Source organism: Anabas testudineus, chromosome 9, assembly GCF_900324465.2.
Source record: "Anabas testudineus chromosome 9, fAnaTes1.2, whole genome shotgun sequence".
In the NCBI taxonomy this organism is placed as follows: Eukaryota; Metazoa; Chordata; class Actinopteri; order Anabantiformes; family Anabantidae; genus Anabas; species Anabas testudineus.
Window position 1 is genome coordinate 11,143,810 of NC_046618.1, and position 22,946 is coordinate 11,166,755.

Below are 22,946 nucleotides of genomic sequence, written 5' to 3' on the forward strand. Positions count from 1 at the left end.
TCAGGATGAAACGCTTCATAAAGTCGCTCTGTTTTCGGATGCAACACTTTTTCCCAGAAACCTCAACAAAGGCTGTTGCTGGGTAACGTCGCTGTTAGAGGGAGAAGGAAGACATCAAACTTTTTAACTGTCGCCACATGGAGCCCCCACAGCCCCGCAGGGAAACAACCTTCATCTGCTGATGAAAAGCCGCTGCACAGTCCTTTTTAAATGTCTCAGTGGTCCAAGACAAATTGTGGCATTTCGCCTGAATGTATTCAGGAATGGCAGCACGGCCAACAGAGGACTGTTGAGCTGGCTTTTCTAAGTAGAGCAAAAGACTCTGCAGAGTCATTAAAATCGGTGCATTTGAGCATGAAGACGCCGCCTCCTCCTCCTCCTCCTCTAGCATGAGAACAACATTTTTTTTTTTAGTTTGAAACTGCAGGCAGAATATGAATCAGTGTTTCAGAAGATTTTTGTTGCACGTCGACAGCATTCACTGCTCTGCTGCTGCCTCTCAATCGCGTCCTCATCCTTCTGTCTGACCATGGCTCTGCCTGCTGTTGTTTTTCTGTTGGCTTTCGCTTCCCTCAGTGCTGCATCTGCACCCGACTGCAAGGATCTGGTCAAACCTTTTATGCCGGACGACCCCAGTCTGGTAAGTTGAGGGCTGCTTCTTCTCAATGATCATAGATCTTATTTAAAAGTGCATTTTCAATTAGCTTAATCAGCTCTTAACACAGGTGTGTCTTGACTTTTTACATGCAGATTTTTGGGAAATGGGTGTATGTGATGGGAGCTGGTGACCCCAAGCCGTACCACAAGGCAATGGAGTCTGTGAAAAGCTCCTGGATAGATTTGTCTCCCACTTCTGACAGTCAAATAGTGACATTGCGGTGGGGAGATCACTGCTTGTACGTTTGCTGCTAAGTTAATAGAATTAACCATGAAAAGAGTTTTGAGGGGCTCTTTTTCAAATAGCATGACAGGTTGAAAATCACATTCTGCCACTTGTTGTTGTTGTTTCTCAGTAATCGCTGCATCTTGGGGGAGGTCAACGCGACAGTCTCAGGACTTGCCACCACATTCCGCAGTGAGTGAACAAGTAAATAATACCTGAGAAGAGATTCAGTTTTTGTCTTTAGCTTGATATTAACATGATGAATAAGGGTACATTATATCCACACATGATCAGTCACCCTGCTTTCTGCTGTTACAGAGAATCTGTCCGACCACAAAGGACATATTCTACAGACTTGCCCCGACTGCCTGCTGTGGACGGACACCTTTCGAAACATGGATGTCACTGGCAGATACATCCTGCAGTTCAGTAAGTCGTCTCCTCAACAACACATCTGTCTTCTTTCTAACGTGCACACTCACTTGATAATTCTCCCTCCTCTTCCAGCAAGGACTGGAAAGATAGATGGCAAAGATGTTGAATTGTTCAAGAAGCAACTTGAGTGTCTGAATTTCCCGACAAACTTTCATAGCTACAGTGGAAAAACAGGTCAGTAACGTGTAATCACTGTATCTACATGTAAAAACACAATTGGATCTGTTAGTCTAGGTCTTTACACAAGGTGCCACAAGATGGAGATGTTGTATTGTGAAACGCAACATTTAATCAAGACTATGCATGATGTTTTTAATGAGCAGATCTAGTTTTGGATTAGCTCTAAGAAAAATAATAGAAATAGACTCAACATCCTCCATGATGCTTAAGGAAACTGCTACAGCTGCTTTCTTCTGTTCCTATGCCACACTTACACACCGCTTATTTGATGTTTTCCTGTCTTTCAGAGCTGTGCCCGGACAACAAAGAGAGTACAGAGTGAGCCACAGTAAAACAAGACATGCAGTCACATTTGTATTAAGCACAGATATGTATAATTAAGTAGTTGTTGTTTTTTTGACAGGATTATATACAATGTGTTTTAGCAGGAACTTTACTCTTCATGCACACATTTTTACATCAAGTGATTAATGATTGTACATATTAGGTGTACAAAACCGATAGCAGATGATAATATACTTTTGTTTTGAAATTGGCATTAAACTACAATGACCCTGTCATTAAGTTGCATGTATTGTTGTCTTGATTAAAAGAGAATTATTAATATTATACTTATATACTTGCTCATTTTGTTCTTAAAAGAAAGTGTGAAATTCTTCTGCTGTACTGGCTGTGAATTTAATCTTATCGTTATTGGGTTGGACACTTCAATTGAACGCACTGGAGACACTAAACTACTACACAAAAATATTCTCTTCAAATATACAACATTTATGTTTGTTGTTTTTTAAAGAGCAGTTTGGACGACCCTACTCAAGATGAACCTTGGTAATGATTCAAATACAAATTGGTTTATTACACTGTGTGTGTGCACATACAAAGTCTCTTCGAGGCGGGCTTCTCACGTCTGCGGATTTACTGCGCCAGCCTGCTATAATGGCTCCCCAGGCCAGGTTGAGCGCTTTCAATCTTGCATAAACTGCTGCCATCTGTCCGCCCACTGGTTCTTGTACTTTGTGTTTCTGAGCTGTTTCCTGCCTGTGCCAGTTGCCTACATCTGAATAGTGTTTCCACCTGCTTCTGACACTGAGAGGATCCAAAGTAATAGAGGACTGGATCCAGACAGCAGCTGAGGCTGCCTACGCACATGGAGAGCAGGTAAACCTGGTAGGAACTGTCACTGGATTTGTGAGACAGCTGAACATAGTGAACCATCAGGATGATGTTGGTAGGTGTGAAGCAAACCACAAACATGACCAGCACAATCACAGCCATCACTATGGCCCGAGTCTTCCTAAAGCGGTTCTCTACGTTGGCTGCTGCCAAGGCCTGGATAATACGAACATAACAGACAACTGTGAATACAAGAGGGACGAAGAAGAAGACAGAGGAGTAGATGGGGAAGAAGTAAAGATAGTACGCTTGGAGCTTTTCCACATCCTGCACATCATGGCAGGTGGTGATGTCGAGATCTGACAAATACATGGTCTGTCCTGATATCAGCAGAGGGGACACTCCTCCGAGGGCCAACAGCCACATGGCAGCACACACGGCCGAAGCTGTCTGAGGGCTGCGCCACGTCAGTGAGTTCATGGGGTAAACCACAGCCAGGAAACGATCGATGCTGATGCACATCATGAGCAGGACAGAGCAGTACATGTTGCAGTAGAAAGCCGCTGTGACAACTCTGCACATGAAGGAGCCGTAGATCCAGTTGTTGCCATGGTAATGGTAGGTGATCTTGAAGGGAAGGAGCAGGCCAAACAGCAGATCAGCACAGGCTAGGTTCAGCATGTAGATCACCGCCGGCTTTCTGGGACGGATGTGATGCACAAACATTACCATGGCAACAAGGTTGAGGGGCACGCTAATGATGAAGACCAGGGTGTAAACAGTGGGGACAAAGGTTGTTGCCAGGCGACCCTGGAGAAAACCTTTAGCCTCCTCGGAGACAAAATAGTGTTTCTGTGGCCCGTGGTGGCCGCGTTTTTTCACCGGCTCCTGCTCCGACCCTGAGCCAGACCCCACTTCCTCCCTCAGACTGTCCAACGAAGACAGGTCAACGTTGTCTGAAGACTCATCGGTGACCATTACAAAATGACCAGAAAATGTCCGTGGAAGGGGCAAAGAGCCTTTTAAAGAGAGACAAGGAAATACAGCAGAATACATTAGTGCTGTTATTCTTTGTAAAATCTCTATTCTGAGTGAAATGCAGATGCAATATTGTCTGAAAGTATATACAGTAAGTAATTAACAGTAATAAAATGTATCCTCTGTACCTTTACCTCTGGACACTACATTGAATGTTAAATGAAACACTCAAGACTTCCAGCTCAAACTTCAGGGGTCTGAACTGAACTGTGGCATTAACCATTTAACAACTAAAATGGATGTTCACGTTGAATAAAAACTGTTTCACAACATCTAGCCAAGTCAAGAAGACTCTGCACACCTCACAATAAAGAGGCAGCAAGGTACAAAACAAGTTTTTCACTAAACAATAAAAAAGTCAGATTTCCCATGAAACACCTACATGTAGTGTCTGGTGGAGTCTGGAATGACCAGATTAATGTGGACCAGAATGATAGGAATAGAAAAGCATGGTGCAGGAAAGCCCATGATCTACAGCACACCACATCATTCGTCAAACATGGTGGAGGCAGTGTTATGGCATGGGTACGTATGGCTGCTAGTGGGCTTATAGGTGACTTATTGTCTGTATTATTTATGAGCCACCACAAATAGGTACGTGTGTATGAAAATGTCAGACCTATTGAATTAAAGCTGATAGTTCTGACTATGCTTACGTCTTGAGTATTTCATTTCAAATTCAATGTGGTTGTGTACAGATGACATATTCCCCAAAAAATGCATCTACCAGGTGGAAGTTTAATGGATAATAATACTCCAGCATTGACCAGTATATATTGAAGTGCAAAACTATTAAAGCAGATGTGTATCATCATCAAAGGTAGTAGCCTTTGTGCAAAAGGGTTTTTATTTTAATAATAGGTTTTTAATACCTAGTGAGGATTCTGGCGGAGCATTAATTACTTTATATATATTAGGGCTTAGGTGATCAGTTGATCACAAGCTGTAAACGGATCGATCGTAGTGGGCAAATTCTTAACCTGCACAGTTGCAATTAACTCTAGCTGGTATAAAATAAAAAAAAACTCAAGTGAGGAACAAGTACTGTACTTGTACCAGCTGTGGCCCACCTGCTCATTACTGGCAAACTCTTGCAGTTCTAATCATGAATTTGTGCAGGCGTCTTGTGAAGGCGAGTGCAGGGTCAATGTTGCGTTAAAAAGCACTGTACAGTAGCCTACAGGCCAGACATTACTGTCCATCAGCTGGGGAACATCTGCACATCTTCTAAATGCTGGACGGACTTTCCAAACTGACCAATAAACTCTCAGTATTAGTTATGTTTATTCTTAACAAAGCAAATTTACATCAGTTGTACATCTTAAAAAGGAGTAAAGCAACTTACCATTTGGAGATGCAAGCGCTGAACTCTGAAGGAAAAATAATACCAACAACCCCAGAGACAGGTGAACCATGGCTTTATCCTCTAAATGGCGTCCACCTTCAAGTGTGCTGAGATGATCTGTTTGTCTGAGGAGTCACTCCAGCGTTTTTCTGCCAGCATCAACATGTTATTACAGTCCAGTTTAAATACAGCACTCCGCCTCCTCCTCCCCACTGCACTGCGCCTCCTCCCCATTACTGTGAAAAATGTCAGCCAGTGAGATTAATGTCTAATGACCAAAACATTTTCCCTCAAGTTATTGTTGTGTAAAGTGAAAGAAATTATACAAAATCAACAAAACACACCATTTTGGACAGGTGTTATTTATTGTGCACATTGTTCAAGCATCATAAATCACATATGATAATATATTTTTAAAATACATAAATTTTAGCTTTAATATTGTATTAAATGTTTTATTCATTAAAACATGTTTCTTTAAAAGTTCATTAAAAGGCACTGGTGAACTACAGTATTTCATATAACCATGTAGGTTTGTCCCAATGTTGTTTTACCATACAAAGTAAGAATAACATTGTGTTTCTCAGAATACAATTACAATCTAATTCTTAAAAATACATTACATTTACAATCACCACATGGAAAAATAGAATGGGCAATAACAATTAATTTTGGTGACATCTGTCAAATTATAAACAGAAGAAACAGAACAGTGTCTTGTCACATCTGATAATTTCTGGCTAAATTAACTTTGTACAATATATTCAGTTCTGTGAAAAGGCACAGTCTGCTTCTTCCTCCATATCTGTTGCTTTTTATCCTCTTGTTCCTTACTTTCTCATTTCCCGTAGAATTTTTTGTTTAGTAGGAATATGAGCAAGTTGACGTTCACTTTGGCTTTGTCAAACATTTTCATCACGGCCACGCCTTCGTACTGCAGCTGGAGGAGGTCCTGGACACAAGATTCAAGCGATGCAGTGAGGAACAAATAAGCTCGTCAAGTTGTCACAGTTAAAGATACTGTACAAATGTAGGTTTTCTGTCCACACAACATGAGCAGTGGGGTTGAACTATGAAAATAAGTTGGTAAATCAATTAATGTGACGTGTAGTAAGTATTCTGTGTGTGTTTTACCACTACATGGGCTGCTACTATGATGTTAGCTGGAAAATATTTCCTTTTTTTCCCCCATGATATTTCCTGCTAGAAGTCCGGTGAGGGGAAAAGGACATTAAACCTGCTTGTCATCAGGTTTTAGTGTCGACTACTGAGCGCTTTATTTTATTTTGTGAAACCCTGACGCACTTGGGAAATGTTTACCTGGAAATGAAGCTGGACTTTTTCCATTTCGACTCCCATAAACTTGGCCTTCACCTCGAAATCCCCAACTTCCTCAGTGGGTGAAATGTCAAACATGACATTTTTGAACCTGAGAGATGAAACAGGCAACATTTACCAATCAGTAAATCCACAGTATCGTGGGGAACTCAAATCATTGTGTCTGAAAGGTCTGAGCTTTACATGTATGGTAATTTGTCCAATCATTTAATATGTCACACATTTACACATCTACTCACAGATATCTTGCTTGAATACATGTATAAAAAAAAAAATCATTAGCCGTTTAGCCGTTTGTATTTTAATTTAAATTAATTTATAACACTGATGTTGTTCGTTTGGTTGGTGGGGGGATAGTCCAGCACATTTCCATAGCCATCGATGTAATGAACAAGTCAACTCACTGGTTTGTCTGAAGTCCTTCTATCTCCAGGATAACTCCCTTCTCATGCAGCCTTGCTGCAGTGTACTTCAGAGACTGTGGCTTCCACTTCTTACCACCCTTGTCATCTCCCTTGCTGTCCAGTTTTATGGATCTGCGTGAATTCCTGGATATTCAAAACAAAGCAGGTCATTAAACATGACAACAGCAAGTCTGACCACGTCCAACAAACCAGCCACAGACGGAAAAGGAAGCCAGAGCATTATATACCAATAGTGAGAAGATGATTCTGGAAACCTTTAACCTAACAAGGTGCAAAAACTGAGGGTACAACTCACTTCCTGTTGAGATTATCCAGACAGGTCTTGATGTAGGTATCATAATAGTTCATCTGGTCCTGGTAGAAGTCAGTTTTTGAGTTGAGTGCTGTCAAGGTCTGCTGGAGCTTCACAAGCTCAGCCTTTCTCCTCTGTCTGTAGCGTCTTTGGTAGCGAATGTCCTGTCAATTACAGGTTATTACTGATTCATAATATAACATAACAACACTTACAAGTTAGCACTGAAGGTATGCATCTTTCTGTGTGATGAACTGCTAATGAACCTTTGATATCTCATTGATGAGGTCCTGGTATTTGTTACTAGCAGTGACGAGGCCGGCTTGCTCCAGGTTACGGAGGTTCCTCTGAATCTTCCTCTTCTTCTGCTCGAGGGGCAGCTGGCTGTCCTCCAGCACTGCCGGGCTGCTCTTTAGACCCTCGGGTGTCTGAGCGTCCTGGACTGCGCGGCGCTCTGCAATCTTAGTATGCTCCAATTCCTACAGGAAAGAAGCGCTAATTAACATATTACGTTTCACATGTGATCAAGACATATTGAATATATTGATGAGTGAAAATTGCTGTTTGTAAAGTAATATGGGTAATATGGGTGGGGAAAGTATCACCTGGGTTGCAGTAGCTGGAGTCTCAAGAATTTCAGGCAAAGTCTCTCCAGGCTGAATTCGAACCACATCAACTATTAGCTTTTTGGTCCTGAAGTGCACAGAGACAACATCATCAGAGTCAAACCTCTGTCCCTGTTGGATCTTACAGGTACAAAGCTATTTAGAGATTTTTTGGAAAATACCAATGAGTTTTGTTTTTTTTTTTTATTATTGTTCAACTGTTCTGCACTTTATTGTCATGATTAGCTGTCATAGTCTTGTTGTGCACATGATGTGAACACATTATGACAACCAAATTTAGATGACACGAATCAACAGACAAATAAAAGAACAACTCGCCAATACAGTTTTATGAAACTGCATCTCAACGGATGCACATTTAGAAGCGAGATAACCCTGACCACTAAACCCCTTCCTTCATGGACAGGAAATGAGAGCAGGAAAGACAACAAAGACACACCACTGAGTGATAGCTACAGTACAAAATGGTTAAGTTAAATGCATCCCATGGCATTCATAGCAACAGTCAGGTGGCAGATTATTTGGTATATCTAATAAAAGTGTTGCTATAAATCTTTATTTTATGACAGTGATAAATGTCAGGTTCTGTTTAAAGGTGTTTATCAACTGTATGTTAAGAAGAGTGAGCATGATCCAACAATAAACTTACTTGGTCATGAGAGTCTTCAAGTCTTTGTCGTCTCCTTCCAGCAGCTCGAACTTGCTGGTCAGGTTGAGGGAGATCTCCGTCTTCACAAGCTGGCTCAGAGCACTCGCTTTGTTAGGGTCATTTGAGTCTACGGCTCCTTCACCTGATATAAAGCAGCACAGTGTGTCAAAGTACAGCCAACCTGTACCTGCGATTAACTCGTGATTTATATAAATAAAAGGTTTGTTTGACAGTACCAAGCAATGCCTCTACATCGGGGACATCCCCCAGATCCTGCAGCAGCTCATGCAGCAGGTCGTTGCGGTCTGGAGAGATGGCCTCCAGATGCTCCAAAAGCAGCTGAAATACAGATGTGATTAGACTCATGCAGAGAAACCTGATTTATCTTTCCAAGATTTATATATAATCCAAAACAGATGTAAATGTAAAATGTGTCATGCTCCCATTTTTTATTTTTCCTCACATATTAAACAAAGAATAATTAATGATAGTATCTTAGTTTACAAAATGAAAGTGAGAGAACATCTGTCCAAACTGACGCCCACATCCTCTCAGAGTGAAACTGATGACAGATGTTTTAACCTACGGACTATGTTGCTTCCAAAGAAGTGGGGTCTAGAAAATATAAAACATGCTAGATATTGATTTTGCTTGGTTTTACCGAGTGTGTGTTGATGATTTCCTCTATTGAGATGTAGATGACAGGTTTGCTCAAGGTCACCATGTCTGAGTATTCATCAATATTAAACTTCTCCTCTGGTTCAGGGACATCACATGCTGACTGGAAAAATAACCTGGAAGAATAAAGAAACAAACAAAGATACATAATAGTAGCTGTTAGTGGTTATCAGTCTCTGAACCTCAAGCATAAATTATCAAGAAAATAAAGTCATTTTGTTGTATAGTTATTGACTGAATTGTCTTTGATGTGTGGTCTCATTATGAGTCTAAGTGCACACATTCTGGCTCAACCCCACTTTTTTATATCACAGTTTGGATAACTGTGCCCGGAGCTCAGTCAGTTCTTGTGAATATGTCTCCCAACAGCTGACACTGCAGCTTACTACCATATGTCAGCTTAACCCCAACCTTCCAAGCAAAACATGTTTATCAGCAGGCTTTAGTTTCCTTTTTAATACTCCTAAGTTACTTTATCCACCTCATGAAACAGGCTAAAAATTTTACAGGTAGCTAAACATTTTTTAACATACATTTTCTACAGAAATGTCCCACTGTAAACTCATTTGTCAGTATTTATTTTCCCCCCTTACTTACTTAAATTTCTCATATGTCTGTGATATGTAGTTGTTCATTGGGGTCATATGTGCATTCTCGCCCTCAAAGAGCTTATTGGCAGCCGCATGCTGGAGCATCTTTGCCACAGATCCCAGGTTACGACGCTGGTCTATATGAAGTTGCCCTCCTGCCGACATGTCGATGATGTCAAAGCCATCAGGTGCCACAATGGCCGGGTTCATGTAGCGATAGTACAACAGGTTTCCTACAATCTGGCATGAAAACAAGAGAACACATCATTAAAACCTCACTCCGTCATTGTGACTAAATTGAAATGCAGAGAGGACAGTATGGGCACATAAAAAAAAACTGTACTATGAATGGAAAAATACAAATGTATATGAATACACTCAGGGCTTCTACCTTCATCAGCTCATCTTCTGAGGCATCTGGAAACTTCTCATGGAGACTGTTCTTCAGAACTTTTGCTATGTATCTCATGCCATAACTACATGCAAAACAAACCGCATTGATGGAACATCAAACACATGACAACATGCATTCACATACTAAATGACACGAGATACAACAGGCTCACAAAAGGGAAAATAGAAGAAACTTCAACTGAACCTTCAATATTTGAATTATTCACTGTATTGATGGGTTTCAGTGTCTTTTTATGTGTACATGCAGCTTTTGGTATACAAATATATCATGTAAGGAGACTTATAAAGAGTTTATATTGCAATCAGGAATCTGGGCTACTTGGGTGCAGCATATAATGCACAAACTAGAGCTCTGTTTTGGTTCCTCAGCGACAGACCTGATGGCACCTTGCGCAATAGCAATAATTATCTAAGATTTTCTAGTAATGGCTTAACACGTAGCGGAAACATTAACAACCAGCATGAAGGGCAAATTACATGTCATAGTATATCATCATATCCTGTCTCGCCTCATTATGTTGTTGAAGTCGGTAAAAATAGAAAAGAAAAAAATCCTTAAATAGATGAAGAGAAAACAGAAACATTGATTAAATGAAAAATAAAAACCCTGTACGTAATAATACAATTAATGTAAAGAGCGTAAGCTGTATCCCTTTTTTTGCATTACACTTACTATAGGAAATAATAATTACATAGAAAGTAACAATCCACACGCGTCTTGGTTACTTCCTTGAGTTGAGGTATTACCTGCTGAAACAATACTGAGGCAGAATGCAGGAAGTGGACAAAATAACATGGACGACTTAAAACAGGAGGCTGTCCAGTACAACAAAACAACCAACCCCTAATTATGCCTACAAGGTGTGAATCAACACCTCTGTCATACAGTCTCAGCACATAGCTAAGTTTAGATTTTTACAAAATGTAGCAGCTATCGTTTTGCAAAAGATGCCATTACAGTGTAATGTTTCTGTTATTTTGTGCAATCCTGTGTAACTAATGGATTTCACCAAGTTCAAGGAAACACGAGTGTTTGTGTTTGATGGTCAAAGCAGAAAATACACGAGAAGCACCATGAATTACGCCAACCAATGTTCTCAAGCAGTGGAAACAATAACTGTCACAGAGAACACACAAGATAAATGGACACTGACACTCAACAGGTCCCAGAACTTACGGGATATTATCCAGTGAGGACACAATGGAGTTCAAGACCTTATCGGTAGCAGCCCGCAGTGCCAGACTAGATGCTTCCAGCCTGTTGCGTACTTCCTCGTGTGACATGGCTTGCTCAGGAGTAACTTCATAAGGCAGCTTGCTGAGGCATAACAACAGAAGGTAAAATTAAAAGCTGTAGATGCTTGTAAGGGCTAAAACTTTGTCGTCAAAGTAGTTTCTGAGGAAATTACATTTGGCAATATAACCACACATACATGCATGAAGATAAGATGAAAATGTAAACAAACAAACCTATAGTCTGTATATACCCACTGTATAGTAACCAGCTACATACCAAAAAGCAGCTAACTGTCAAACATCTAGTAACCAGTAACTACTAAAGTGAACAGTAAGTGTCATGCTGTATTTGTTTCAACCCCCCAGTTTGTCCCTACCTGGCCTCCCCAGTAGCCGACTCCAGCTGGTTGACCCAGGCTTTGTACACATCCACAGGGTTGGTGTTGATGCCTAAACTCTTGTCTTCAATGATGTCTTTGACCACGGGAGCCAGCAGCTGCCTGAGTGTGTTGTGGCCTCGTGCACCTCTGTTGAAGCTCACCACCATCTTGATGACCGTTGGGTTTCCTGTTACTATGTCTTGGACCTGGTCCACCTTAGACCTGAAACAAATGCAGAAGAAGCTTTACACTAAACACAACACAGCATTTAGTGTAAATGTATTTATAGGAAATTCTAAGTTAGTTTGTGTTATTTATAAATATTGACTTATACATTAAAACCACCACATCACTGCAATAGTTACTAGTACAGAGGACTAATGGAAACACAGTGGCACAGTTTTGTTGTGTTCAGCAGTTCTCACTTGATTTCCTCCTCCAGAGCAGTCTTGAAGAGTTTCAGCAGCAGGTATTCCTCTCTCTGGTTGGAGGCATAGTTGTACAAGGTGAAGATCACAGTATCCATAAACTTGGTAGACTTGTTTTGGGGCATCTGGAAGATCAGCTTGGCCAGGTAGGAAGGGTTGGTCTGAAGAGTAATGAGAGAGGGATATGTTATGCAAGCCTTGACTAGGCTAGGTGCATGTATATAGATTAGGTTGTAGATGAGGTAGATTTAAAGATTTTTCTGTCACCTGTAACAGGTAAAATAGATGTTGATAGGCCTCCAGTTTCTTTCTCTTGCCTTTACTTAGGCCCTTGATGCCCAGCCTGTCTCCTGTTGTTGGGTCATCTTTACTCGCTTTATTCTTCTTGTTCATTTTCTTATTATGGGACACAACATCCTTTCCAAACAAACAAACAATCATCAGATATGAAAATTTGAAACACAAGATGCCCTAGATAAAGTATTATAATAGTTTCATCACTTTAGTGCTAGGAAGCTCTTTCTACTACGGCACACATTTATCTCGGCATTATCAGTTCATTAAGGATGTAAAGCACGGTGTGACTTCGCAGCAGTGGCAGCCAACCTGCAGAGTGATTCTGTTCTTCACCAGCAGCCCAATCTTTATGTCCATAAGGTTCAGATCTTTTTCCATTTGCTGATTGGAGCGAATCTTGGTGACCACTTCTTCCCTAAGCCGTGTAACTTCCTGCTCCTCCTGCAGATCCAGGGGGCTCTGCTCCAGCAAGTGAACAAACTTGCGCACTACTGACAGAGGAGGATCCTTGGCTCCAGCTAAGATTTACAACAATAAGAGAGAAAAAAGGCACTAGTACTAAGTCCTTTATACATAGATATTCCTATATTTGCCATATTGTGTTTAATGTGGGTAAATACTTCAACATCAACATGTGTAGCATCTAAATAGTACTAGACATTAGAAATTAACTGGTGTATGATGACTAAACTAGCAGAGATACAGCAGCTAGATAAGCTCAAACATCACTGAAGTGGTACAGTACAATTATGCAATCTAAGAAAACAGTAATCAAAACCAGAACCTATTTCCAGTCTGTAGTCTCACATCACAATATTGATGTTGTATGAATATAGCTCAGGTCTAATTGCAGGAGTGCAAAATGCCATTGTTGACTCACTCAGGGTTCGGTAGTCATCTCGGGCTTTGTTGGCTTTTAGAAAAGCCTGTATTTTCACAATCTCTTTTTCCTAAAACAGATCAGAACATTAAGTCCAGAAGATGAAACAACAAAAAGATGATGCTCAGTGATGCTAATTGAATTAGACCAATACCCACATGATTTTTGAAGTACTGCAACCTCTGATTGTATTTACGTTTGGCGTTCCACATTTTTACCAAGGACTGAATCTAAAAAAATAAAAACATGTACAGTTTTATGTCATGTTTTTTTAAGTTATAGCTCTGGTATAAATATTAGGTACATGAAAATTAATTGAAAGTGTGTACAACTCCCAGCTAGTGCAATTATTACTAGTTTATGGCTAATGACTTCACTTAATAAATGTATTTAAAATATTTTATAAAAGACAAACTATTTATTACCCTAATAATAGAAGCAACATTTTTCTGAAGCAAATTCATCCTTCGTTTGTAGATTTTCCTTTGCTTGTAACCCTTCCAGCAAGCCTGAAAAACACAAAGAAAAGGTAATCCCACTGAAAAGCACAGCACAGATTTTTTTAAATGGGATTTAAAAGTATGTTATTTTTGTATGTACCAACTCTGAGGGATCATGAGTCTAAATAAACTGTTACCTTCTTTTTCTGTTAATGGATTTTCACATTATAATGGCACAAATTCAAAAATATACAGTATTTCCAGTAAACTCATCATACCCTAAAGCAAATCTCTACTAATTTATTATTTTTCCAACAGCCAACATCTACATCATGATTCACTAAAGTGAAGTTGACCTGATTACTGTCATCAATCACTATTCACAATTCATGGTGGAGCCACACTACCTGCAATATGACAACTTGTGGTTCTTGTTGGCGTAGATACTCCATTCGCTGGGCGTACTTCTTCCTGACCAGGTAACCTCTGGTTCTCGCCTGCAGCTGGGTCACAAAGGACTCGTTGGCCAACCATAACTGCTCCCGGTTATATTCTGCTGTCACACAGCTGACAACACTCTGAGGGGAAAAAAAGCATGTTTCACATTTTACAGGTTTAAAAAATTCTGCTATAGTGTGATTATGGTTGTTTAAGATAATAGTCCAATTTTAAGTTTAATATACATAAGAATAGAAACTCAAGAACAGCGGGGGTACCTGGATTTCCTCTTTGCTGAGCTGACCACCATTGTGTTCAAAGCCTTCAGGCTCCTCCCAGGTGCCCAGTCCAGTCTCCAGGTTATAGTAGTAGTCATATCTGTCCTTGATGCAATGTCTTACCCACACACCATCTGTGTTTCCTAGGGGAAAGCAGAAAGTGGCCCTTTAGATAAAGTGAATATTTGATTGAAAGGCAACTCTGAAACTCTGAGTTAAAACAGGGCATAGTTTCTGCTACCCTTTATGTTACATACATAAATCCAGTTACCTTTAGTTGCAATGTTATCTTGTTTCTGTGCCAGTTCAGCCTGGTATGAGTCAGCACATTCAGGGAGCACCGCCCTTAGTCCTGCACTGGGAGTCAGCAAAGCCTGCAGTGTATTCTGGGATTCCCCCTCAGCCACCTTCTTGTTAATATCAGCTACAGCTCCAGCCACTAGCAGAGGAAAGAACATGAAGATGATGTTCTCATAAAATTCATAAATTACAGTAAGGTGGTCTGCTGTCATGTGTGTCATACATTTATCAAACAACAGTTAGTTCTGACCAAGTAATGTGATTAGACAAGAGGCACTCCAGGAGTGAGGATACAGAGTTCAACAGCACTGGGACATTTATGTATCACTGAGCTTCACATGTGTTTTAATAATGAATGTCAGAGCTCCCTCTAGTGTGATATTACTTAGGTATCAACACACAGTTCATCTACATTAAAACATCTATGCAACGTACAGTAAAGACAAGACTTAAACCTAAAAAATTACAATGGAATAATGTGTGGTAAATACATCATCTCACCTCTAACAACAATAAATAATATGTCATAATTTCAACGTAAAACCTCAATAGATTAGGCTGAACTACCATAACAAAGTGAAATAAATACTGTACAGCAGCAAGAAAAACTATGTGAACCCTTTGGGACTACATACTATAAGTTTTGCATGAATTGGTCATAAATATGCTGTGATCTTCATCCAAGTCACAACAATAGAAAAACACAGTCTGCTTAAAATAATACTACACAAACATTATACGTTTTCATGTTATTAAGTCCAAAGGTTCACATACTTTTTCCACCCTGCACTGTGAATGTTTACATGCTATGTTCAATAAAAACATGAAAACATGTTTGTGTACTATTATTTTAAGCAGACTGTGTTTTTCTATTGTTGTGACTTAGATGAAGATCAGAGCACATTTTATGACAAATTAATGCAGAAAACCATGAAATTCCAAAAGGTTCACAAAGTTTTTCTTGCCACTGTATGTCTGCCTCAGCAATGCGTTTCAACTTAGGAGTGGTCATCTAGAATTAAAAAACGGATGATAATAATAAGTATTCTAGGTGCTTGCTGCTTAAGACGAATTAACCATAAAATTAATTAATAACTATAAACCAGCAACTATGTGATTTAGTCAAGATGGCGATGGTTCATACATTTGAGAGCCTCCTCTTCATCTTGGTTGGCTGTTAATATGGCCTCTTGAATTTGGTCCAGCCACAGTACTGCAGATTCATCTCCAGAGCTCTGTGGTTAAGAGAAAATGTACGACGTCACTTTTCTTTTTAGACTAGAGTTCAAACTACTTCTAAGACACACAACACACTGCTCATGCATAGCTGCACAATACTAACTTGACTTTAGATTACAAATTGTTTTTAAAATATGTATTTAAAAAGAAATTAACATGAAGATTAGAAATTCTTGCAGGTACATTACACAAATAAATCAAGTTAGGATTGTGTTTATTTTTTGTATATGCAGCTTTACAGCAGTCAACAGCAGCACTGACGACCAACACTAAACAAGCTGGTGCTATTAAAGCAACAGCAAATAGTGGCAGTACCATTTCCCCTGTGTCCAGAGGCAAGATCTAAAGGAAAGGAAAGGTGTAATGAATAATTGTTAATAGTTACAATATAAATCCACACTGCATCTTCCCTATAGTCAACATCAAAACAAGTACAAAGTATGTTTATTCAGCTTGGCCTTTGTGTTTGTATCAGGACTAATTTTAGAAAACTAGGGGGTAGAGACCGGGTGCAACAGGAAGGAAGTCACCATTAAAACACAGCCAGTTGTCTAAATGTAGCTTCTTTGTTTACCATATGTGCACATAACCACTAACTTCCCAGTAACTCTTTCCCACCCTCATAGTTACCCTATTACGAAAGAGCATTTTTTTACTTTTAAGTAATGCTACAAAGCACATTAATGCACAACATAATGTTAAAGCCAAAGAATAAATCAATGAAAAACACATCACTCAATAATGCATTCATCTGTAGGGAAAAAGAGTAAGAATAGTATATTTATAAATGTAGAAGGTTCCAATATCCAAGAAAGCTCACAACAATGACTCCTTAAGTCAGGAACCAGGCTGATGCTGTTACACTCAAATCAATGCAATAGACAAATTACTTTATACCAAAACTGCCAAAAAAAACTGACACCAGAATAAACCTGGAACAGTAATCAACATGTTTATAGACATGTTTATGGATCACAGCTGATTAATCACTGATGAAGTAACCTCTGGGTGTGAGTGGGCAAACAGCGACACAGTCAAAATGGAATTCAGCTTTTAAGCCTGGACAGGAAACATCCTCCCACATAGTTTAGCGGGAAGCCGAGCTTGAGTACACATTGTTATCAGTTCTACTGTTGTGCTGCAGAGATGCATAACAGCCACTTTCACCGGTGGACAACTATTTTATACCACACATTTTCTGACACGCAGAAACACCAACAGGGGTGAAAACAAGGAACCTTTAAAAACTCTTTGAGGGATCGAGACTGAAGAGTGACATGGCCAAGCTTGTGCCAGGATTGCTCATTTGTCTGATGGCAGTGCGGAGCTTTCAGAGTGACGGTAAGTTTTTAAATTACAATTTACCTAAGGGTAACTGCATGTGTGTTTTAATTTAGTGCCAAAAATGAGATATTTAAATATTATATTTTAAAAAGGTTATTTTTAAAAGTAATTTCCCCAAAGCAAAGATAGAAAACACAGGTGTAAATATTTAATACAGTTGTAAACACAAAACAAAATGAATAAATATGTAACAATGATAACATGTACTATAATAATTCACATTTTACAATAGAAATGCCAAAAAGTAAGTAAAGTCTAGCTAGACATGAACCACAGACAACAGAAAAGTAGGTGACAGACAGATGGTTAACTACATTTTCTGGTTTCTGTGTTACTGTAGTTTATAATCTACTTTAAAACTAATTTGCTTTAAGACTGTTTTTTTCCCCCCACTCATTTATAGGAAATGGAGCCAGTACCTTAACTAATACTTCATCTGGTGCTATACCAAAAACCTTCAGGGGAATGTCGATAAAAATTAACGGCACACGGATGCAAGCAAAGCTCGATCCCAGCACAATCCCTTTGCTCCATGTGAACCCAGAGGACCCAGTGACAACCTACACCACAGGGATCCTCAGTACTTGGGTCATACCTTTATCATACATCCTGGCCATGCTGGTGGGTATCCCTTCAAACGCCTATATCCTGAGCTTTCTCAGAGTCAGACTCAGAGCTAAGTCCTTGTACACAGTCATTCTTTACCTGAACCTTGCCCTGTCTGACCTTCTGCTCCTGCTTTCCCTGGCACTTCGAGTTCATTATCACTTCAACGGAAACAACTGGATATTTGGGGAAATCTCCTGCCGGCTTATTACAGCCTTGTTTTATGGAAATGTTTACTGCTCAGCGCAAACTATAGCATGCATCAGTCTGAGGCGCTACATGGCTGTGGTCAGACCGTTTTTGTACAGAAGACTGGCTAAGACTACGCTGGCAGCGTGGACATGCATGGCTTTATGGTTTCTATTCGCCGCTGCTATTTTGCCTGAGCTCCTGGTCAGACAGAGCTACCAGGTTAACCAGCTGGGAGTCACCACCTGCCATGATGTACTGCCCCTAAAGGAGAAATCGCATTCACCACTGGTGCTATACAGGATGATGATGATTTGTCTGGGATTCATAGTGCCCTTCCTTATTTGTGTCTATGCCCATGTGGCAGTGGTATACCATCTACAGCAGTCTGGTTGTGACTGGAAACCTTTTATAAGGGTCAGCACTGTGGTTTTCGTCATCTTTGTGGTGTGTTTCTTGCCCAGCGGCATCCTGCATATTGCCCACTATATCCGCCTGTATTCCAGTGGGGGCGACGAACTGTATGGACACTACAGAGTAGCAGTTTGTCTCTGCTGCTTCCACAGTTGTCTGGATCCCTTCCTGTGTTTGCTCATTTCCAAGACGGCAACCTCAGAACTACAGTTCATTTCCCTCCGTGGGATATCTCAGAGACCAGCAGTTATAATGTGAGACTGGACGTGTGAGAACAGTATTCAACCACAGTTGGGACACAGCAGGGATTCATACCAAACAAACATGTGAAACTAAGACTGGATACTGAATTCAACAATACAGGGACCTTTTCTGGTTACATACAGTAACAACAACAGCAATCTGCGCAGCACCAAGTATTTTGTGTGGTAGTACAAAATAAAAACTGTGCAACTTATAGGCCTGTGATGTGTAGCAACAAAATGTCAGGTTGAGAAACTATAAGCTCAGTGACTGTCACAGTATGCTGTATAGTATTTTCCTCTATTTTGCCTTTTTAAAGGAGAACTGAATGCAAAAATGATATTTACTTTAACTTTATGCTCTTCTAGTTCTTGATTACATGTACAGCATTTACATAAAAATACTAAACCTACATAAAGCAAAGGAGATAAGGGATGGTATGTGGTTATGACACAAGTCTGCACAGATGTAATGTTTGCATCATTTGCACTTTAAAGATGTCGGAAGGACACACACACACACACACACACACACCTTTACCTAAAACAATAAAAGTATCAGAATAAGTGTTACTAATTACCTGACAGAGAAGTTGCTTGGTATATTGTAAGACATCATGGTAGTGTTTGGCTGTGGCTGGGTTCACCCCCGTCAGCTTGGCTGTAGGGAGGCACAAGGCTGCCAGCGTCTGCTGATGATCACCTGAGTTAACTGCCTCATTGATCTCAGCTATAGCTATGATGCCTGGAGGATGAAAACAGGACACATCTGAAACTTCGTCTCTTGTATGTGTCTAATTTGTTGTGCGTTTTTAAAAACTGTCATTGTCGGTCTTCTCCTACAATAAAGCTTTTCAACCTGGATTCAACCTGCTGGCTTAAATGTCCTCTTAATTAACAATTTATAGAGTTCAGGTGGACAAGGCACATGCAACGATATGTAAAATCTGAAATCTGCAAGACTTTCTTACGTTCATGCTCTTCATGGACCTGAATGTTTACTGTGTCAATGCACTTCTGAACATCGTTCCAGGTGAGAAACTCTTGGCCACTGGTAAGAGCTTCAGCACGCTGTTTGATAAGGGTGTCGGCATACCTGAGAGAGAGAGTTGCATGACATTAAATCATTGATGAGTATCAATACAGTCAATGTGTTATACCCCATTATTACAACATGTTGACCCCTCTCTTCAACAGCTTCATTGGCTTCCCATCACATTTTGTACTTATTTTAAATGTCTCCTCTATAATCTTCACTAAAAAATGATCACCACCAGCATTAACAGATGTGACAGCAAAACAATTACAAGTCTAAGCTACAGAACATTGTAAACGTGGTAAAATCTGGTGTTCAGCTCACAAACATTTCTTCAGAATAAATGCTGAACAAAACAGAAGCTTTAGTCTTAACCTGCTAACCAAAGGTAGACATACAATTAGTGTTCCCAGCAGTTGGTTTATGCACATTCACCAGTATCTTCTGCACATTATCTCTTACCTGTTGAGGTTGTCTTGGTCTATGTTGGTGAAGCCCAGAGGGGAGTCTGTTAGTTGCTCTATCACAGCCTGGGGGTCTTTGGTGTCAAGCACCTCATTGAGCACTGCTACAGCTGACAACATCTCCACAGCTACACTCAGCTCCTCGTGACTCAGTCCAGACTAATAAACACAAATATCTGGATCAGAAACATGAAGTGATATATCTAGCACTGATCTCCGCTGTGTTTATAATTACATCTGTTACAGTACTACATGTCAGTCCAGCTGTTTTAAGTGTTACAATTCTACACATGATGTCTCACCCGTCCCCCTTGTAGTTGCAAACTGAAAAGCTCGGACTGATAGAGGTTGGCAGCAGTTTGGTAGACAATTGGCAGTTGTGCCTCAGGGTTCATCAGCTCCTCCACTGTCTTCACTGCATTTCCAAGGCCAATGGCTGTATTGATCGCTGCGACTGCTTCAAGTTCTGGTCAAGAAAATTCTCATATTCAACATCATGTTTAGGAGGAAACTGAATCCAGTTTACAAAGACATCTCAATGGGAATTTATATATTTTTTTCTACTGTCTTTTACATGTGTATTTATGTCAACAGTTTCTCTGTCTTATGATATCTGGGCAGCTGTAACTGTTCACTCGATCAGCTGTTCGCAATAGCATGTAAAAGAATCTGATTCATGCACATACAACAATATTAGCAGGAGACAGAACAGGTCCTTTCAGACTTCCCTGTTTGTTGTAGCTTTTGAAATGGACAATGCTTCAAATAGACCAAATCCCACAGGAGTACATGGATATCTTACAATGAGATGGCTGCTCCTGTGGTATGTTTTCACCAACCCGTGCTTTGACAAGACAAGTAAAGGCTGATTTGAAAGGTTCTGTACAGGAAATAACTATTCTGTGGAAATATGTGGATTTTTGTTTTTTTGTTTGCAGCTACAGCAGATGTATTTTGCATATATTATGTTGCACATCATTTCATCCAGCGGCAGTAATAAAGGGAGCAAAGAGATTTATTACTCTTCATACTGATGAATAAGTGAAGTAAATAAGTAAAATTATTTTTTTAAAAGAGTAGTAAGTAAGGAGTAGTTGATTACACTTCCTGAGTAACTTGCCCAACACATCCTTAGTAAGGTTACTACACACGGTGCTTACTTCGTCTCTCTGCTTCAGCGAAGTCATTGCAAGAGCTGACAACTCTTTGAATCTCCTCCTTGTCCACAAACACGGCCTTCCCTTCGTCCTGCAGCACAAAGCGTAGAGTTCTCTAAATGTGGTTCGACTTCTTCATAACATAACATGTTTGCTGTGTGAGTTTGTGTAACAGTAAAACAGTAACAGTAATGGTAGTTACAGTTCTTCATCAGTGTTTACAATTTATCTCCTCAGTCAAGGAACTGATGAATATTTTTTAAATATAAGCAGATCTACTTTGCAGGATGGACAATGAAAACACATGACTGAATCAGTAATCAGAAATCAGTATACCTTAGATTTATGTTGGCAGTAGGTTGTAAAATGTTCCAGATACCAGCGACAGTTTGAGTCCTGAACACCCAGCAGGGCCAGAGCTTCAAGCCTGAGCGCAGCCAACAGAGCATCGTCATCCTGGGTCGACACTGCTCGATTCACCTGACCTACTGCTGCCTCGACTGGAATCAGGAAAACCATGACAGAGGTCACCGAGGGATGGATACTCTTCAAAACAAGTATGTTACAGTTATGTATGACGCAAGGTACTTACTATTGACAAAGCCAATGCAGCCCTGGATCTCTTGCTGAGTCAACAGCTCCTCATAAACATCTCTTTCTTCAGTAGCAACGGAGGCTCGCTAATGGAGAGAAGCAGAAAGTAAACAAAAAGGAAAAGGATATTATATTTAGTTTATACTTGGGCAGATTAACTTTTACATTATTTGTAAGAAAGGGAGGTGAGACAGTGGATGGGGAGGGTTAGTGATCAGTGAAGTACAGCTGACACTGCAGCCTGTGGAATGTGCTGGCAAAGCCTGTGGAGTGAGTCAGTGCAGGCAACCCCCTTCTCTCTGTTCAGTTACTAGACACTGCAGTCATAAACACTGGTTCAAGTTGAGTTCATATTTCTTCCCTTTAATTTGGTTTGAAAATTACTCATAATGTCAATGCCAAATTGTTTACATTCTTTTATTCTGCAATTTCAGTTCAGGGATACCACTTTGATACAGAAACAGAAGGCAACATATTTGTTAGTAGGCAGCCTGAATAGTTCAACACACACTCCTCGACCTGGCAACCTTGCTGCCAATTTGAGATGAGTAAGGGAGGAGGCATTACATACAGCAAACAAAATTACACGGCAAAGTTATGAGAGGACGAACAAAAGAGTGAGCATGCAAGACACTCAAACTTTTCTAGGAAGACATTGAAATTCTTTCCCTTTTTACAGGGAAGGCCAGAAATGACGCAAATATTAGAAGTTACTGAAGGTTTCTTACCCGCCCTGAGGAATGATCCTGCTTACGGGTCTTTGCCTGGCTCAGAGTGTCCTGGTAGTCTTGGGAAAGAGCCTCCTGGATGTTCCTCAGCATTGCATTAGGATTATTCAGGGCTTTCATTGTTACAATTGCCTGACCTTTGTCAATTGCCTCATTGATTGCAATCACAGCAGCATGCACTGAAGACAACAGGCAGTATTCACAAATGTTTAGGTTTTAGCCAATAATACATCAGCAAACAACACAAATT

The 22,946-nt window shown here is 40.1% G+C and overlaps 3 protein-coding genes across 4 annotated transcripts in view; 1 reads left to right on the forward strand and 2 right to left on the reverse strand.

Moving 5' to 3' along the window:
- Nucleotides 1-1,853: 1,853 nt before the first annotated feature.
- On the reverse strand, nt 1,854-5,163 carry f2r (coagulation factor II (thrombin) receptor). The gene is made up of 2 exons (XM_026344052.1): nt 4,995-5,163; nt 1,854-3,630 (listed from the first exon to the last, which is right to left on the reverse strand). Exons 1-2 carry the CDS (start codon nt 5,062-5,064, stop codon nt 2,414-2,416), a joined length of 1,287 nt encoding a protein of 428 aa, XP_026199837.1. The 5' UTR covers nt 5,065-5,163; the 3' UTR covers nt 1,854-2,413.
- A 637-nt stretch (nt 5,164-5,800) lies between these two features.
- The window catches only part of iqgap2 (IQ motif containing GTPase activating protein 2), a 31,358-nt gene continuing 14,212 nt past the window's right edge, over nt 5,801-22,946 (reverse strand). Inside the window, exons 8-39 of one of the 2 annotated variants that reach the window (XM_026342513.1) lie at nt 22,697-22,875; nt 21,967-22,054; nt 21,711-21,874; nt 21,378-21,465; nt 20,520-20,683; nt 20,216-20,376; nt 19,689-19,813; nt 19,299-19,462; nt 16,238-16,264; nt 15,828-15,918; nt 14,655-14,822; nt 14,384-14,526; nt 14,075-14,245; nt 13,653-13,736; nt 13,386-13,457; nt 13,228-13,297; nt 12,657-12,865; nt 12,318-12,467; nt 12,048-12,211; nt 11,620-11,844; nt 11,184-11,324; nt 9,984-10,068; nt 9,600-9,832; nt 8,986-9,118; nt 8,561-8,663; nt 8,325-8,466; nt 7,655-7,742; nt 7,316-7,528; nt 7,053-7,213; nt 6,737-6,880; nt 6,315-6,423; nt 5,801-5,946 (exon numbers count right to left, since the gene is read on the reverse strand). In XM_026342513.1, the coding sequence (XP_026198298.1) occupies nt 5,833-5,946; nt 6,315-6,423; nt 6,737-6,880; nt 7,053-7,213; nt 7,316-7,528; nt 7,655-7,742; nt 8,325-8,466; nt 8,561-8,663; nt 8,986-9,118; nt 9,600-9,832; nt 9,984-10,068; nt 11,184-11,324; nt 11,620-11,844; nt 12,048-12,211; nt 12,318-12,467; nt 12,657-12,865; nt 13,228-13,297; nt 13,386-13,457; nt 13,653-13,736; nt 14,075-14,245; nt 14,384-14,526; nt 14,655-14,822; nt 15,828-15,918; nt 16,238-16,264; nt 19,299-19,462; nt 19,689-19,813; nt 20,216-20,376; nt 20,520-20,683; nt 21,378-21,465; nt 21,711-21,874; nt 21,967-22,054; nt 22,697-22,875 (4,373 nt within the window). In that variant the 3' untranslated portion in view covers nt 5,801-5,832. The remainder of the gene's footprint in view (nt 5,947-6,314; nt 6,424-6,736; nt 6,881-7,052; nt 7,214-7,315; nt 7,529-7,654; nt 7,743-8,324; nt 8,467-8,560; nt 8,664-8,985; nt 9,119-9,599; nt 9,833-9,983; nt 10,069-11,183; nt 11,325-11,619; nt 11,845-12,047; nt 12,212-12,317; nt 12,468-12,656; nt 12,866-13,227; nt 13,298-13,385; nt 13,458-13,652; nt 13,737-14,074; nt 14,246-14,383; nt 14,527-14,654; nt 14,823-15,827; nt 15,919-16,237; nt 16,265-19,298; nt 19,463-19,688; nt 19,814-20,215; nt 20,377-20,519; nt 20,684-21,377; nt 21,466-21,710; nt 21,875-21,966; nt 22,055-22,696; nt 22,876-22,946) is intronic. The other variant, XM_026342514.1, reaches the window with a different exon arrangement.
- f2rl2 (coagulation factor II (thrombin) receptor-like 2) lies at nt 16,274-19,292 on the forward strand. The gene is made up of 2 exons (XM_026342515.1): nt 16,274-17,263; nt 17,670-19,292. The coding sequence occupies exons 1-2, from the start codon at nt 17,200-17,202 to the stop codon at nt 18,731-18,733; spliced, it is 1,128 nt and encodes a 375-aa protein (XP_026198300.1). The 5' UTR covers nt 16,274-17,199; the 3' UTR covers nt 18,734-19,292.